The 15,546-nt window shown below is 36.7% G+C and overlaps 2 protein-coding genes and 1 long non-coding RNA gene across 7 annotated transcripts; 1 reads left to right on the forward strand and 2 right to left on the reverse strand.

Annotated features, from left to right (window-relative positions):
• Positions 1-1,329: 1,329 nt before the first annotated feature.
• LOC132195133 (uncharacterized) lies at positions 1,330-2,725 on the reverse strand. The gene is made up of 2 exons (XM_059616920.1): positions 2,570-2,725; positions 1,330-1,726 (listed from the first exon to the last, which is right to left on the reverse strand). The coding sequence occupies exons 1-2, from the start codon at positions 2,579-2,581 to the stop codon at positions 1,376-1,378; spliced, it is 363 nt and encodes a 120-aa protein (XP_059472903.1). The 5' UTR covers positions 2,582-2,725; the 3' UTR covers positions 1,330-1,375.
• Positions 1,615-10,679, forward strand: LOC132195132 (UTP--glucose-1-phosphate uridylyltransferase). Of its 4 annotated transcripts, none has more exons than XM_059616919.1 (8): positions 1,615-1,753; positions 8,010-8,135; positions 8,335-8,625; positions 8,971-9,252; positions 9,308-9,599; positions 9,657-9,794; positions 9,849-10,120; positions 10,289-10,679. In XM_059616919.1, exons 1-8 carry the CDS (start codon positions 1,751-1,753, stop codon positions 10,394-10,396), a joined length of 1,512 nt encoding a protein of 503 aa, XP_059472902.1. In that variant the 5' UTR covers positions 1,615-1,750; the 3' UTR covers positions 10,397-10,679. The 4 variants fall into 4 exon arrangements, with proteins under 4 accessions (XP_059472902.1, XP_059472900.1, XP_059472899.1 ...); XM_059616917.1 differs by lacking the exon at positions 1,615-1,753 and adding an exon at positions 5,903-6,062; XM_059616916.1 differs by lacking the exon at positions 1,615-1,753 and adding an exon at positions 6,281-6,638.
• A 111-nt stretch (positions 10,680-10,790) lies between these two features.
• Positions 10,791-15,409, reverse strand: LOC132195134 (uncharacterized). 2 transcript variants are annotated; one of them, XR_009441617.1, is made up of 5 exons: positions 14,908-15,134; positions 14,624-14,855; positions 13,506-14,232; positions 12,749-13,090; positions 10,791-12,257 (listed from the first exon to the last, which is right to left on the reverse strand). It is a non-coding gene; the product is annotated as an uncharacterized LOC132195134 (long non-coding RNA). The 2 variants fall into 2 exon arrangements; XR_009441616.1 differs by lacking the exon at positions 14,908-15,134 and adding an exon at positions 15,309-15,409 and having other exon boundaries at positions 10,792-12,257.
• Between the last annotated feature and the right edge of the window lie 137 nt (positions 15,410-15,546).

Raw genomic sequence — 15,546 nt, forward strand, 5'->3', positions numbered from 1 at the left:
AAATCAATATTTCAAGATGTGCAAACTATACAGAGTTTTTCTAAGCAATACTAATATTCAGTTATATTTCTAGTAAAAGCAACTCCATAAATGTTTTATAATTGCAATATAAAACTTTTTCACGGAATGAATAAAATTAATGCGGCCTTTTATTTTTTCTGAAGCAGTTAAAATAAGCACATATCGCTCATAACAATGGTGGAGTTTATATCTCTTGCAGTTTCGCACGTGTGCAAAAAAGAGCAAAAATAATTCTCAGAATAGAGATTGTTTGAATGCAAGTATGTCCCTGTCCAGAACACATGATATCTGCGGAACAGTTTTATTGCAAACGGCAAGAATAGCAGCGGCGCACTCTTCCTCGTCGCGGTCTCGCGTTACACATTGAAAACTGAGGTGAATACCTTTCAAGAGTGAAGGCCATGGAACATACGCACGCCGTCGCTTAATTGCAAATCGCATATTATTCTCGCTGAACCACCGGCGCTTTTTTTGCAATTATCATAATAATGAGACATCCTATTATTAACGCTTCAAATCTAAATTTACAACTGAAAAGAATATCAAGCTTCTTACAGCCTCTTTCTTAACTTCTTATATAAAAAGATAAAAAGAGAAAGAAAATGAGGGCCTGAGACATGGTTATTGCCTCGAGAGATTTCAGCAGCCGGGCGCCAGCTCAAGGTGAAAAGAGAAGCCAACGACCGCTCATTTGCATCCAGAAAACAAGTATTTTCGACTACAAACTTCGGAAACTTCCGACTAAAAGATGGTCTTATGTGGTAATAATTCAAGATTAATTAAGATGATCTTAATAGGATCAACCACTTTATCTAATGAAGAGTGATAGACGTCAATATATAAAAATAAATGTAGAGAAAAAATTATTTTAAAGGAATTATTTTAATTAATTATTATTTAATAATATACTTCCTACTCTAAAAATATATTTAGAAAATTAATTAAAATTTGTTAATTTAAATAAGATGATAAGTGATAAAATTATTGAAATATTATATATTAAAAAAATTATATTATATATAAATAATAAAAAATATATTTAAAATCAGAAGTTTAAAAAGATTTTGATAAAGAAATAACGGTGCAACTAAACAAAAAAATTATTTCTCTTAAATATTTCCTTAACAGGCTCCTTGGGCTCTTTTCCATTAAAGTGTGGATTCCTTATTGTTTGCACATCAATTAACTGTTAGAATAATTTTCACCTCTTTGTTCAAACAATCTCCTCTGCTGCAGCAGGTGCTAATTATGCAACCATTCCCGTCTTCACGCAGGTGGAAGAGGCTTGAAATAAAACTCATTTCTCAATTCAATTTTCTTTCATCATAATTTATTTGTATTGCTCAGACTTGATTTAGTAAACTTTGACAACGGCGGGGTTGGCAATGTTGGCGTAGGCCAGAGGGGCGGCGGCATAGGCGCCGTAAGCGGCGTAGGCAGCGGGGGCAGCGACGACGGCGGGGGCGGCGGCGTAGACGGTGGGGGCGACGGGGACGTGGATGGGGGCAGGCTGGACCACCTCGTGTTTGACGACGGGGTAGGGCACGGGCACGTCGCGCTGCACGTACTCGTGCTGGATGACGGGCACCTGCTGCTTGACCACGGTCACCTCAGCGGGGGCCACTCTCACCTTGGGCAGGAGGGGGGCGCCGAGCAGAGGGCCGGGGGCAGCGGCGGCGCAAGCCAGCAGGGCAGACAGAACGACCTGTGAACACCGACGGAGGAGACCATGGTGAGTTACAATTATTTTGTGTCGGCTGCGGCTCTTAATTCATTATATTATTTCGGATGGCACTTGTCGCGCTCGCATTTTTCAATTTAAAAGCAACGCTCAATGAATTCTCCGGCTTTCATGCTCTGGTAATTGAATTTATTTTAAATATTGAAAAAAAATTTGAAGAAAAAATATTTGGAGGCTTTCATAGGATACAGTGTCAAGGATTGATTTTTGAAATCGTACAAATGCTCGTGCAACGAGAACAACTTTAGGTTTAGTTAGTCTAGATCAGTCTGACAATGCCGAAGGTAAGGGAACAAAATTGTTTATATAAATTTTAGTAAGGCAGTAAGATAGAATGATTTGGGTCATTTATTTAAAAGGAGGGTTCAATATCAAGGCCAGATAATTATCAAGCTATTATAAATATATATATATATATATATATATATATATATATATATATATATATATATATATAAAAAATAATAATAATAATAATTTGGAAAAAATAGCTATTGTAGCAATTTTTTAATATTTTTAGTTCCATAGAGAAAGTTAAATTAACCGTTATAAATTAATATGCAAACGTGAATTGAAAAAAGTTAAAAAAAAAAGTTTGTTTTAGGAAAAATATTTTGAAAAACCTTTTTTGGTTATTGATATAAAATTAAAAAACAATTAGAACTTTTCGTAGGCCGGTTCTTTTGTTTGGAATGCGGTTCTAAAAAGATAAATCATTAGATTCTCTGTGACTTTAATTGTAAGTTTTTAGATAAGCAATTTTCAAGCCAGATAAATAAAAAGTTTTACTATTTATTGAGTACTTACGAGAGTGTTCATGGTGAGTGATTTTAGTCCGTGGTTGATCAGAGACTGGTGCTGGGGGTTGGGGGGCCGGCGTTTTATACCTGGACCTGCCAGTGGACCGCACCCAGCCCCCCTAGCTTACCTGATCTGGACAAAATCGCGATCGGCCTTGGAGCCGCGTCGATCTCGCCGCCTGCACCACTGGTTTCCTATACCTGGACCGTCAAGGTCGCGGCGACTCGCTGCTTTAATGTACGCGAGACGCTCTTTTACGATACACACGCGAAAAAGGTGAAATGAAAAAAGATGCGTCAAAATTTTGTTTGGTTCTCTTCTCACAGGATTTGATTGACCGATCGAGCGCGTAATTTGCGTTGAAGGGCTTTATTGATGGTTGTAAAATTACCGACAGACAACTTCCTGGTTCTCGTGTTTTTTTTTTTAACCTGCGGGTTCACGGCCGAGTCTTTTTTTATGCTGTGACTTTTGGCAGACACCCTCTTGTCTTTTTTTTCCATTTTGCACTTTTAATTTTACTGAGAAAAATGGCCCAAAGAAATGGAAATAAATAATTTAATTCGTTTTCAACAAGATATATCTTAAAAAGCTTTCCTTTGTATTTGCAATTTTATTAATAATTGTTGGACAATAATAAAAAAAAAACGATAAAATAATCTTCGATACAACAATCAAATAATCACAATATGGGTGACCATATTCAAATCGGTTCATTTGTTTTTCTCCTTGTACTATGAAAATTTAAATATTTTGCTCCCAATTTGTAATTTCCAACGCTTCTACATTTCAAAAATGCAAAAAAAGTCGGTTAGAATATGAGATAAATGTTGCGCCATTAAATTAATTTACCAGCAGAACCTTTATTTTTTCAACTAGGTTAAACTTTAATTTAAATTTAAATTCAATTCACCATGAAGGTTAAGCTTAGTTTTAAATTTCATTGAACCTATTGAATTTATTTCCAATGTAAAATAAGATCAAGAAAACTCTTCAAAATCCATTTCAACCGCTTTTTTTATCAAGCAAGATTGAATTTTTATGAAATTAAATTTTGTTACAATTTTATTCTCTCTTATGCTATAAATTGCATTTTGGTTTGGGCGTTTAAGATACTATCAGCATCCTTATAAGCTCCCTGTGTTCCTCAATTAATGAGTGTGCGAATGAGAAACTAGCAAATTTGCACCACGCTCATCACCGCGCTTTTCGTTCTCAAGGTGAACCAGATTTTTGACTTCTTATTTCAAGCACAATTTGCACTACAAACTAAAAAAAATTGACAAGCAGGAAAAGTTCTCAGAAATTTGAGATGTAATTAAATATTAGCATGATTTTTGAACGAACGCCCATTCATAATAAATAAAAGCTTTCAGAATTTAAAAATGGAATTTAATTTGCGTGGGTGTAATTTTCTCACATAAGACCAAGTCATATTTTGCTCAGGCCCACGTGCTACGTATAATTTGCATTGCGACAATTTCTCGACAGTCAGCCCTGGACAGACTTAAGAGAGCGTGAAGATCTCTGCCGCTTTATATTCGTAGAAGAGTTGCATACAAATAAGCTACAAAGAAATAGCTGCTCTCTCGATCGGACAGACATTCGGACTGGTTTCAAGCCAAGGGATTCAATGACAACGACCCTCTCGCGTGCACACCTCTCGGTGACGACACCTAATATGGGCGTGTGATTTATCCTAGCCACTGCGAGATGCGATAAATACACGCGACGACACGCCCGAACCGTGTTTACTGCAATTTCATAATTCTACACGCAACGTTAAATCTAACCATTAGCACGGCAAACAATCTTATTATTACAAACTTGCGGAAAAATACTGCAAAATTTGGTCACTTGAAAAAAAAAACGCCTCTAATGAATTTTTAACCATTTAATTATTTTTGTATAAAAAAAACAACTTTATATTAGCATCAAGTTGGTAAGAAATTGTGCGACCCTTCAATTATGAGTCATAAAGTGATATTATTTTGATGTATAATAATAGTATACGAGAAGTGAAATTAATTAGAGGCTATTTTTCTTTCAATTTTTACAATTTTAGTTTTGAGGATTTTCTTTTTTTGTGAGGGAAACAAACTGTATGTTTTACTTGACAAATTTTATAGTTTTTTCGTTGGATGTATTTAGAGCAGTTAGGAGTGTGTTAATTTCAAATTACCCAATAATTAATGCTGTCCAAACCAAATATTATAAAAAAAAAATTAAATAAAAATTATCTGTCGTGGTTCAGTGGTGGGTTTTTTTACCGGTGGCAAATATTGTTATGAAAGTTTTTTATCCTATAATGATAATTAAAGCAAAATAAAGCAAGAAGCTTTGACCCATCAAAACTGGAGCAAGCCTGAGAATGTTTGAAATAAATATGACTGAATTTGCGCTGGAAATAGCCAGAATATTACAAATGTTTTCTCAAAGCGATTACTGGAAAAAAATTATATTATTCTTTATTGACTTATTATTATGTCAATAAAGAACAATAGTAATAATTATTATATTTATATTCTTGAGCGCACTTTGCGTTATTAATCGCGAGTCATTTTCCATGACAGCTTTGTTTGCTTTTTTAATGAAGATGGCTCATTGAGTATCTTCACTGACACTGACAATGAGAATAATATTTTCCTTGCATAAAATTTGAGGTGAAACATCAACAGTTTTACGTTGTGAACTTCACTCGGTTGGTATATGAGGAATTTTCATTTATTTTCAACAGGCAGATTTAAAAAAAGTTAGTTAATCATGAAATTTAATCCTTTAATCCGCTTTAATCTTCTAAAATTCAGTGTTTTCGATTAAGTTTCTTAATGAAATCTAACAATAAATAGGAATCAAATATTTAACCAGCGCGATTCCAACTTACTTCAATCTTCACTCGAATCAATATTTAACCCTTACTAATTTAGGTGTATTTAATTGAAACCCCGCATTTTTCTTAAGTGGGGTTTTGTTGTTCGGTTATTGTTTTTATCAAAACGATATTTCCAGCTGCTCTAAATGATGCGAGAATAGTTCATCATGGCCTTTGAAATAATTTTGACAAAAAGAGTTATAACAGAATTAAATATTATATATTATGAGAAAAAAAATTACAACCAGGGTTAGGGCTACTTTTAAATTGATTGTCAAATTTTAGCAAGACCATATAATGGGCATGGCAATACATAGCATAAGAGGGTTAAAAAGTTAAAAAAGATTTCTATGAAATCGTGGTGCACGTCTGGTTTCGCGGGTGGCGCCGCCGGCAGCACGCTCTGTCGGTCGCTGCGGGCAGCCGCGGCGCCGATTTTAGAATTTTTTCGTAACCTTCGCGGCGCGCGCAAGGTCACGGACCGAACGAAAAGTGGGCGTGTCGCTTTTCTCTCTCGTTGTTATTATCGTCCGCGGGCACCTCTTCTTCTTCATCTGATCTTCTTTTCGTCCAAATTTTTATCTCGTCAGGATGACGGAAAGACGATTGAGCACCGGAGAAAAGAAAGTGAGTCTTATTTTTTTCTTATCGGCATCATTTGAAGCTGCTGTTGACAGCCGATAAGAAAAAGAGCTGCGATATCTCGAGACGATTCGCGCTGACCCGCGGGTCACCCACGAGATCGACCTTGGCCAGAGAATGACAAAAAAAATTATATTTAATTTTTGCGTGGATCTCGCGAGTGGAGCCGCAGTACGTGCAGCTTCGGCCGATGCTCGTTTCCCTGTTATTATTTTAATTTTTTTGTGCATGGCGTTGCATTTATTTCAGCACAAACAATCCTGCAAGTTGAGCTAAAAAGTGATTAAAAAAGGCGCGTTCCAATTAACAACCAATTAGAGACTTTAGTTTACATTTTCCTGCTGTGTTGCGTTTTGCGTCCACGTCAAACATCAGCTCATTTTGCGTTTTGCTTTCGTCGCCAGTTTTTCCGTCAATGAGTCTTTGAATTACATACTTTTGAAATCGTTCAACCGCTGCCCGGAGACACAATTTGCACTTTTCCGAGGATTTTCATTCATGTGCAGTATTTTTAATTGCGCTGCTGCTGAAGAAATTTTCAAATTCAAAATGGGTGATCTGGTAATTTTTCTCAAATTTTTTATGTTTTTATAATTGATTGTATTAGAGCAAAAAATAATAATACGAGCCTCGTGCCTTGAAATGAATCATCGTGGTGTTGGTTATTAAAATAATATTAAATTAATCAAATTAGGATTTCAAATTTTCTTTTTTCTAAAGAAAATGTGTAAATTTTACATTCATTAATTTTTTTCTCAAAAGCTTTTTAAGAATGTCTATTTTTTTTTGTAACTCAAATTTTGTTTGTATTTTTGGACATTTGGATGATGCATCTCGTTTATTTATTTAATTAACGATTGAATCCAAAAATTTTTTAACAAATAATTTTGGTCAAAATATTGATAATCGTGTTTTTAAGCTTATCAGATATATTAAAAATTCTCATTTTAGGGGTAAAATTTTATAAAATTTAGGGGAAATGCATTTAAGGGTTTTAATTTTTGGGGAAATGGAGAAATTGGTTTTGGGGAAAATAAATTTAGGGACAATAACGGCGACTCAAATTGTCAATTTAATTTGTTTCTTCTTTCCTCAATCCTATTTTTCTGAATTATTTGTAATTATGCGCTGATCATTAGAGTTGTTATGAAACCAGAATAAATCTCTAATTAAAAACTTTCTAAGTTGAATATTTAGATTGAAAAATTGCTTAGTCGAATCTTATGCCATGATTATTTTTTATCGAAAATATTTTGTTTCTTAATATCGAAAAAAATTGAACTAATCCATTTAATCATCAATAAAATTTTCATATTATAAATATGATTAATATTTGTAATATTTATAAAAATAATCTTATGAACAAAATCAATTTTCAGCTCTCGAATTCCACTGCACAATGACTTCAGACAAAGGAAATCTTTGTTCCTTGTCCAGATAATTTTGACCCTGATGCCAATAACGATTCCTTTAAAGCACGCAACAATAAATTCTTGCAATATCTGTCACCAACAATTTAAAACCCATTAAAAGTTGCCTATGAAAGGCAACAATCATAAATCAGCCCAAATTCAAATCCTCCACCTCGCGTTTTGATTTTTCAGCTCACTTTTCTTCTTCTCGAAGTCCTTTGAAACCGATTAACGATTTTTTAATTGTGGCCTGAGTGGAAGCTCATTTGCTATGACAGTCACTCACCGATAAGGCGGCCGGAGAAAATAACAGATTGATAAGAGCGCGCAGTGTGAATCGGTCGCCTTTGTCACAATCAGTCTGACTGGAGCACACGGCCAGCGCGAAGCTCCAATATAATTTTATTTTTAAATCTAAATTGTAGCCAAAAATATGGACTATTTCTTAGAACAGGTCAAAACTGCAGAGATAAAATTTTACGTTTTTTTTTACGTTCTGACGTTTTAATTAATTTTTCAGCTCCGACACCAAAGAGCACCTTCAGGCTCGAGGGAGTTCAAAGAACTCACCAAGAGAGATGCCCAAATCCAGCTTGCACAGGAACTGGACAAACTTCACGCCACCGTTACTGAAGAGAAAAAATGGGTAAATTTTTGTTTTGTTTTATTTTAAATTCTAAAAGAATTTTGAAGAATAAAATAAATATATTTCAAATAATGCAAAATCATCTCAAAATTCTTGCAACAATGTAAAGTTTTGCATTGTTCCAAATACACATTGAAAATAATTTGAATTTGAAAACGATTTTTCTGATAATTTGAATTTGTTCTTTTCGGCCATGCAGCAAGTGCAGAAGGAGTTCGACGGTTTCCAGCGTCTGTACGCGCGCTTCCTGCTCGAAGAGGGTCCCTCGGTGGACTGGGACAGCATCGAGAAGCTGCCAGAGAACGCCGTCAAGAATTACAGCACTCTGAAGCAGCCTGCGACCGAGCAGGTGCAAAACATGCTGTCCAAACTGGTTGTGGTCAAGCTGAACGGTGGCCTCGGCACCTCCATGGGCTGTCAGGGTCCCAAGTCGGTGATCGCTGTCCGCAGTGACCTCACCTTCCTTGACTTGACCGTGCAGCAAATTGAGGTAAAATCACTAATTTAAGTTTGAAATCAATTAAAAGTCTTTTATTCTCTATTATTATTTTTTATATAAAAAAGTACAAAGTAAATAACTTATGTTTAATTACGTTGGTACAAAATATTTCTTTCAATTAAAAGTTTTTAAATTTTAAATGAAGCTTTCCTTACACTCAGATGGGTTTTTTTTAAAACCCCAATTGTGGAAAAACCAAATTTTAATTAAAACACAATCAATCAAACTCTCAATTTTGAAATTCTTAAATGAAAATGTTAATTTGTGTTAAAGTATTTAACCTATGCATATTTTAAATATTAAGTCGATCATTTCATGGACAATCCTCTTGTACAGGACCTGAACAAGACCTACAAGACCAACGTGCCACTGGTTCTCATGAACTCGTTTAACACGGACGAGGACACGCAGAAGGTCATTCGCAAATACAAGGGCCTTCAGGTCGACATCCACACCTTTAACCAGAGCTGCTATCCAAGAATCAACCGAGAATCTCTGCTCCCCGTTTCGAAGAACTGCAACGTCGAGTCGGACATCGAGGCGTGGTACCCACCAGGTCACGGCGACTTCTACGAGAGTCTCTACAACTCAGGGCTACTTAAAAAATTCATCGATGAGGTATTTTTATTGATTAAATCTGTTTTTCATATTAATTTGGAAAAATAATTTTAAGGGTCGAGAGTACTGCTTCATTTCCAACATTGACAACTTGGGCGCCACCGTCGATTTAAATATTCTAAGTTTGCTGCTCAACCCTGAGGACAACAAGAACAAGAGCCCAGAATTTGTCATGGAGGTGACTGACAAAACCAGGGCTGACGTCAAGGGTGGTACCCTGATCCAGTACGAGGGAAAGTTGCGCCTTCTTGAAATCGCCCAGGTACCCAAGGAGCACGTAGACGACTTCAAGTCTGTCAAAACCTTCAAGTTTTTTAACACCAATAACTTGTGGGTCAAACTGGATGGTAAATTCTTGAGACTTCTTAGTCTTCTTTTTAATAAATGCATACTTTTGACTACAGCGATTGATAGAGTTATCAAAAAAGGAGATTTGAACATGGAAATAATTGTCAACAACAAGACCCTGAATAATGGCCTGAATGTGATCCAGCTGGAAACTGCCGTCGGCGCAGCTATGAAAACCTTCGAAGGTGGTCTCGGTGAGTTTTATCAAAATTTCTAAGAAAAATAAATATTTATGATCACATTATTAGGCATCAACGTACCCAGAAGTCGTTTCTTGCCCGTGAAAAAGACCTCAGATCTGCTGCTCGTCATGAGCAACCTGTACAGCTTGAAGAATGGATCGCTGGTCATGAGTCCTCAGAGGATGTTCGACACCACCCCTTTGGTTAAGCTGGGTGACAACCACTTTGCCAGAGTGAAGGAATTCCTCAGCAGATTCTCCGACATTCCTGATTTGCTCGAGCTAGACCACTTGACCGTGTCAGGAGATGTGACCTTCGGAAAGGGGGTCTCCTTGAAGGTGAAATTTCAAAACTTTATTTGCTTTATTCATTAATCTCTATTTTTAATTCTGAAGAGAAAATTTAAAGTTGCCAGCTTTAGAATATTGTGAAATTCTTTTTTCCTTAAAAATTTTTAAACTTTCCTCTACTTTAAATTGCATTAAATAATTCTTTTTTTCCTCTAGGGCACCGTGATTATTATTGCAAACCATGGCGACAGGATTGACATCCCAGCAGGGGCAGTCCTCGAAAACAAAATTGTTTCCGGCAACTTGCGTATCCTCGATCACTAGTTCCAATCCAAGCTCACCTAATGAGGCCCTTTTAAATGTGCCAGTCGTATAGTCAGTTCTGCTTCAGTTGCACATTCGAATTTTTCATTGTCAAGTTTGCGATGATTTTTGTACGAACGTTCTTGCTTAATTAATGTGTGGTTAGCACAAATATTTTATTGCGTTTTAGCACAAAAATTGCTTTCAGATTTTATTTTTGTGACATGTGTTCTCTGAGGTAAATTCATTCATGTTAAATACAACACTCAAGATTTGAAATTTAAAATAATCTTGACATGTTGCAGTGTTATAATTTTTGTTGAAGTTATTTTCTATTAAGTCCGCTGGCATTGAATTGTGTTCATAATTAATTGTCCGCAAAAATTTTTAATCAGTCACCTAGCAAGATTTATTTTTAAAAGAAGACACTTTCTTCCATCTGAAAAATCAAAATTTTTATTATTTATAGTAAATTACATACTTATTATTAGACAAACTTTTATGTAAAAGTAGGTGATATAAATAATTGGTTACCAAAAGCAAAAAGCGTAAATTAGAGAAGCAAAATGTAAAAAATATTGAAGTGAAACTGAACCCTATACAGTTTTGTAAAGATTAAATAAGTCATTGCTCAAGAGAAGTCGCAGATGTTTCAATAAAAATTGTATTGTTACAATACAAAAATGTTTATTTTATTTGATCTGATATAATTGGTACAAATTTTTTGGCAGGTTTATATTTATGTTCGTAATTTACTCCATAGAAAAACCTACTAAAGATGCGATTCTCAAGAAAATTGGAATGGCAAGAAACAGTTGTTAACTGTTGGCAATTGAGAGAACTAATCTTTCATTTTTAACTACGTCGAAAGGGTACATTGACTTGATCATTTTATTGTTGTTTTAAACCTATTAAGGTAAGCTAAATTGAATGGAATTGGTCACAATGTCGTAAGCTCAACCATTCTATAATTAAAAAACTACGCCCCCTTCAGCGTATGGGACCAACCATGAATACATACCTCAATTTAAAAAAAAAAAAATTAGTCCATCCAAACTCGCTTGGCGGCAGAGATGTAATAACTTGTTTAAGATAGACCTTGATTTAAAAAAAAAATTAATTTAGTCCATCCGTAGACGCTCGGCGGCACAAAAGTTATAATTTATTCAAGACAGACCTCGATTTAAAAAAAAAATTATTTTAGTCCATCCTCCATCCTATCTCGCTCGGCGGCACAGACGTAATAACTTGTTAAAGATAGACGGAAATTAAAAAAAATTTGTTTTTCTGATCTCGCTTTGTGAAGCAGACGTGATAACTTTTGTAGAGACTATGCTGTTTGAAAAAATATCTTTTTAGTTCTTGTCTGTTTATCCTGCCGCATTCCATTATTTTTTCAACTCTACAGTAATATAAATAGTACTTCATACTAAAATTTTATTAACGTGAGCTGACAGGGGTAAAATAATTGTTTCTAATCCTTAATCTCATGTATTTTCATTTTTATTTATAATTTACGTTTCATGTAAGTTTTTATCAATAAGACGTTCGTGTTGTATTTTGATGTATTTAATGGAGATTAAATAATTGAATAACATCTTTCATGAAATAACTGGTAAAAAATAGAAAAATTGTCTTCCCTGGCACTCGTTGGTGGTCAGTGTTTCTCTAGCTTTGGGGTCTGATGATTTTTCTTGATGCGCATCTTGAAGAAACTGGACCTGGCATTCGAGCTTCCACTAATGCCTTTTGAGACGTTCAGCACCACTGTGTTTTCTTTCATGCCTCATCAAGTCGTCGTGTCTTGTGAATCTAGTCTTACAGGTGATGCAGCTGTAGGGTTTGCTGCAAATGTTGAACACTCCCTGCATGTACACGTTTCCTGTTAGAAAGGAAACAAAATAAAAATAATAAATTATTTTTCGAATTAATTTAGAAATTTCTTTTGATATTGAACCAAGAAGAGTTTCAGGATAAAATTAATTTTGGCTGCTATAAAAAGGAATTTTGTGTTTGGAAACCTTGCTGCTTTTTTTATATCAGACCAATAAAATTTTTAAATCTCAATCAGTTTGAAAAATGTCTTCTTGTTGGAGGCAATTTCTAGGCCCAAAATAGAATAATTAGAATAATTTTTAGAAGCAAGAATTGATTGAATTTAAGCAGAAGTTTTACTTAAGACGATATTTCTCAACACAAAGCAAATAACTCACTGTCAATCGTAAACAAGTACCTAGGCTACACTTCGTGGTATGATTAACATAATACGACAACATAGAAGCAAAAACAATTTGAATTTGTAGAAATATTAAAGCCTACATTAATGAGAGTAATCTGTTGCTTAAGATTATTTTTAATAAACTTATATATCACCTGATCAATTTTCGGCCCAACAGGCCCTTCCAGATGCCCTGGGCGCGGCATGGAAAACTCCTGGGCGTAGATGGTGGTCCGCCCACCCTGGTGAAGGTTCGAGTCCATCATCGCCTGATTGATGTGCGGCCCAAGAGGCCCTTCCAGATCTCCTCGGCGCGTCATGGACAACTCCGGGGCGTTGATGGTGGTCCGCCCACCCTGGTGCAGGCTCGAGTTCGTCATCGCCTGATCGATTTGCGGCCCAAGAGGCCCTTCCAGATGCCCTCGGCGCGTCATGGACAACTCCTGGGCGTTGATGGTGGTCCGCCCACCCTGGTGAAGGCTCGAGTTCGTCATCGCCTGATCGCATTTTTCGCAAATACATTTGTTATTTGATTTTGTGATAATTTTTATTTTTACAGTAAATGAAGGGAAGGCGTACTTTGTAAAAGTGTGCCTACTAGCAAAACATGGTTGTTTCCAGCTCGGGTTATTCATTGCTCGTAGAAATAGGATCAATGTGAGAGATTTTAAAAATTTGATTTTCTAAAAACTTTAGGTAACTCTCAGTCTCAGGGAGCTTGAATTTCTTTATTAAATCAGTCACCAAAAAAATTAATGATAATAATAATATAAATTTTTTTTAAGAAAAGTGTAATTTGTTGTATCTAAAGAAGAAAAGTTGGAAAATTTTGCAAATTAAATTAATTTAATAAGTCTTTTCTATTTAAATTCCCATGATAAAATTACACCTGATTGAACAGTAAATAATCACCTGCGCTGTTCTGATTCGCCATTCTTGGATCCTTGGACAACTCGGCCACCTTGATTCAGGCTGGAGTTGGAAATTGCCTTGTGAAGTAGGGGCCAAAACGGCTGATCTCGATCCAAACAACCCATTCCAGGGATGGGTCGGCCGTTGACAGTGGCTTGCCCGCCTTGATTAAGGCTTGAGTTCAAAATTCCCTGATCAAGGTGGGGCCAGAACGGCTGATCTCGGTCCACGCGACCCATTCCAGGGAAAGACGGGCCGTCGACGGTGGCTCGGCCGCCTTGATTCAGGCTTGAGTTGGTAATAGCCTGGTCAAGGTGGGGCCAAGACGGCTATCCACGATCAGTCGACCCATTCCAGGGAAGGACAAGCCGTTGACGGTGGTACGCCCACCCTGGTGCAGGCTCGAGATGGTCATCGCCTGATTGATTTGCGGCCCAAGAGGCCCTTCCAGATCTCCTCGGCGCGTCATGGACATCTCCTGGGCGTTGATGGTGGTCCGCCCACCCTGGTGCAGGCCCGAGATGGTCATCGCCTGATCGATTTGCGGCCCAAGAGGTTCTCCCAGTTGCCATGGCCGCGTCACAGGATGGGCAAAGAGGTGTGCTTGCCCACCCTGGTGAAGGCTCGAGGTGTTTATCAACTGGTTGATAATGGAAGAATATTGTCGCCTACAAGACGGCCCACTGCTCTGCTCTTGCTCGTTGAAGCTCACTTCAGTGGGGTCAATCTTTTGAACAGAAAATAGGGATTTTTTTTTTAAAATTCACAATCAAGGGATTCTTCATGGTGTTTAATTCTAAATTCCAACTTTTGCTCAATGGGTTTTTATATTACTTATTGCCGCTTATTGCTTCATAAAAAAACCACGAGGAAAAGTGGAAATAGAAATAAAAATAGATGGAAACTCCTGCCAAGATTTTTTTCAAATTTCTGAATAAAATAAATTAAAACTTTGGACTTGTTAATTTAAAAAAATAAATTGAAAAATGCTCAGTTTCAAATTCCTAGTCCATCTGAACGGATCATTTTCAGTCGTCCAAATGCAATTTTCAATTAAATTATAATCAAAATACAGCTGGAAATCTCGATCCTTGGAGGACAAAAAAATAATTACATACCTTGAATAAAGATTTGACGTTGAAGGCAGACAATAAGCTTTTCTTTTCCAATCAAGTTGGTCTTGATCAAATAGGGTCATTGTGTGACCCTGTAGGTGTGACTCTGGGTCAACTCTTCAGCAGCTCAGATTGACAGAAGTGTGCAAAAGCTCATCAATAGCCAGAGCCATGAGGACGGACACTCTGTGATCAAGAAAAGTCAGAAAAGGAGTTCGCAACCGCCTCCGACAGCCTGAAAGATTCGTTAATTAAAATTAATTTCAAATTGTGATGATTTAGTTAACAGATCAGTTTTGCAATGTGAAAAGAGTGGATCTTCTTTTCAAAACATTGGTCGGTCCAACCAGACGGTCAGGACAATGTCTATCGGGTCACTCGCAGGACGAAGCGTCAAGACAAGGCATGTTTCAAGCTGAAGAACCGCCGAAGAACGAGACGAAAATTCTCGCCGATGAACGAGACGAAAATTCTCGCCGAAGAACGAGACGAAAATTCTCGCCGAAGAACGAGACGAAAATTCTCGCCGAAGAACGAGACGAAAATTCTCGCCGAAGAACGAGACGAAAATTCTCGCCAAAGAACGAGACGAAAATTCTCGCCGAAGAACGAGACGAAAATTCTCGCCGTAGAACCTCCTTAAGGGGAGGATGGAAAAAAATTTTTGACGAGAAAAAACAAGGGTTACCTTCCCTGCTCCTTATTAGCATTAATTAAAATTATGTAGTATGTAAATAAATATTTTTGTTATTTTTTGCGTGTTTGTGACGCTAGTTCCGTAAGATGACGCTTGGCACTCTGGGGTGGTCATGATAAGCAAGTAATATGGACATTAGAAGATGGATTGGTCGAGACGCCATTTTTCGGTTTCAACACCCCGGGCGGCCTGGGTGCTGAAACAAAAAAAATGGCGTCTCTACCAATCC

This window comes from Neocloeon triangulifer, unplaced genomic scaffold (assembly GCF_031216515.1).
Source record: "Neocloeon triangulifer isolate White Clay Creek 2 clone unplaced genomic scaffold, ASM3121651v1 ptg000009l, whole genome shotgun sequence".
In the NCBI taxonomy this organism is placed as follows: Eukaryota; Metazoa; Arthropoda; class Insecta; order Ephemeroptera; family Baetidae; genus Neocloeon; species Neocloeon triangulifer.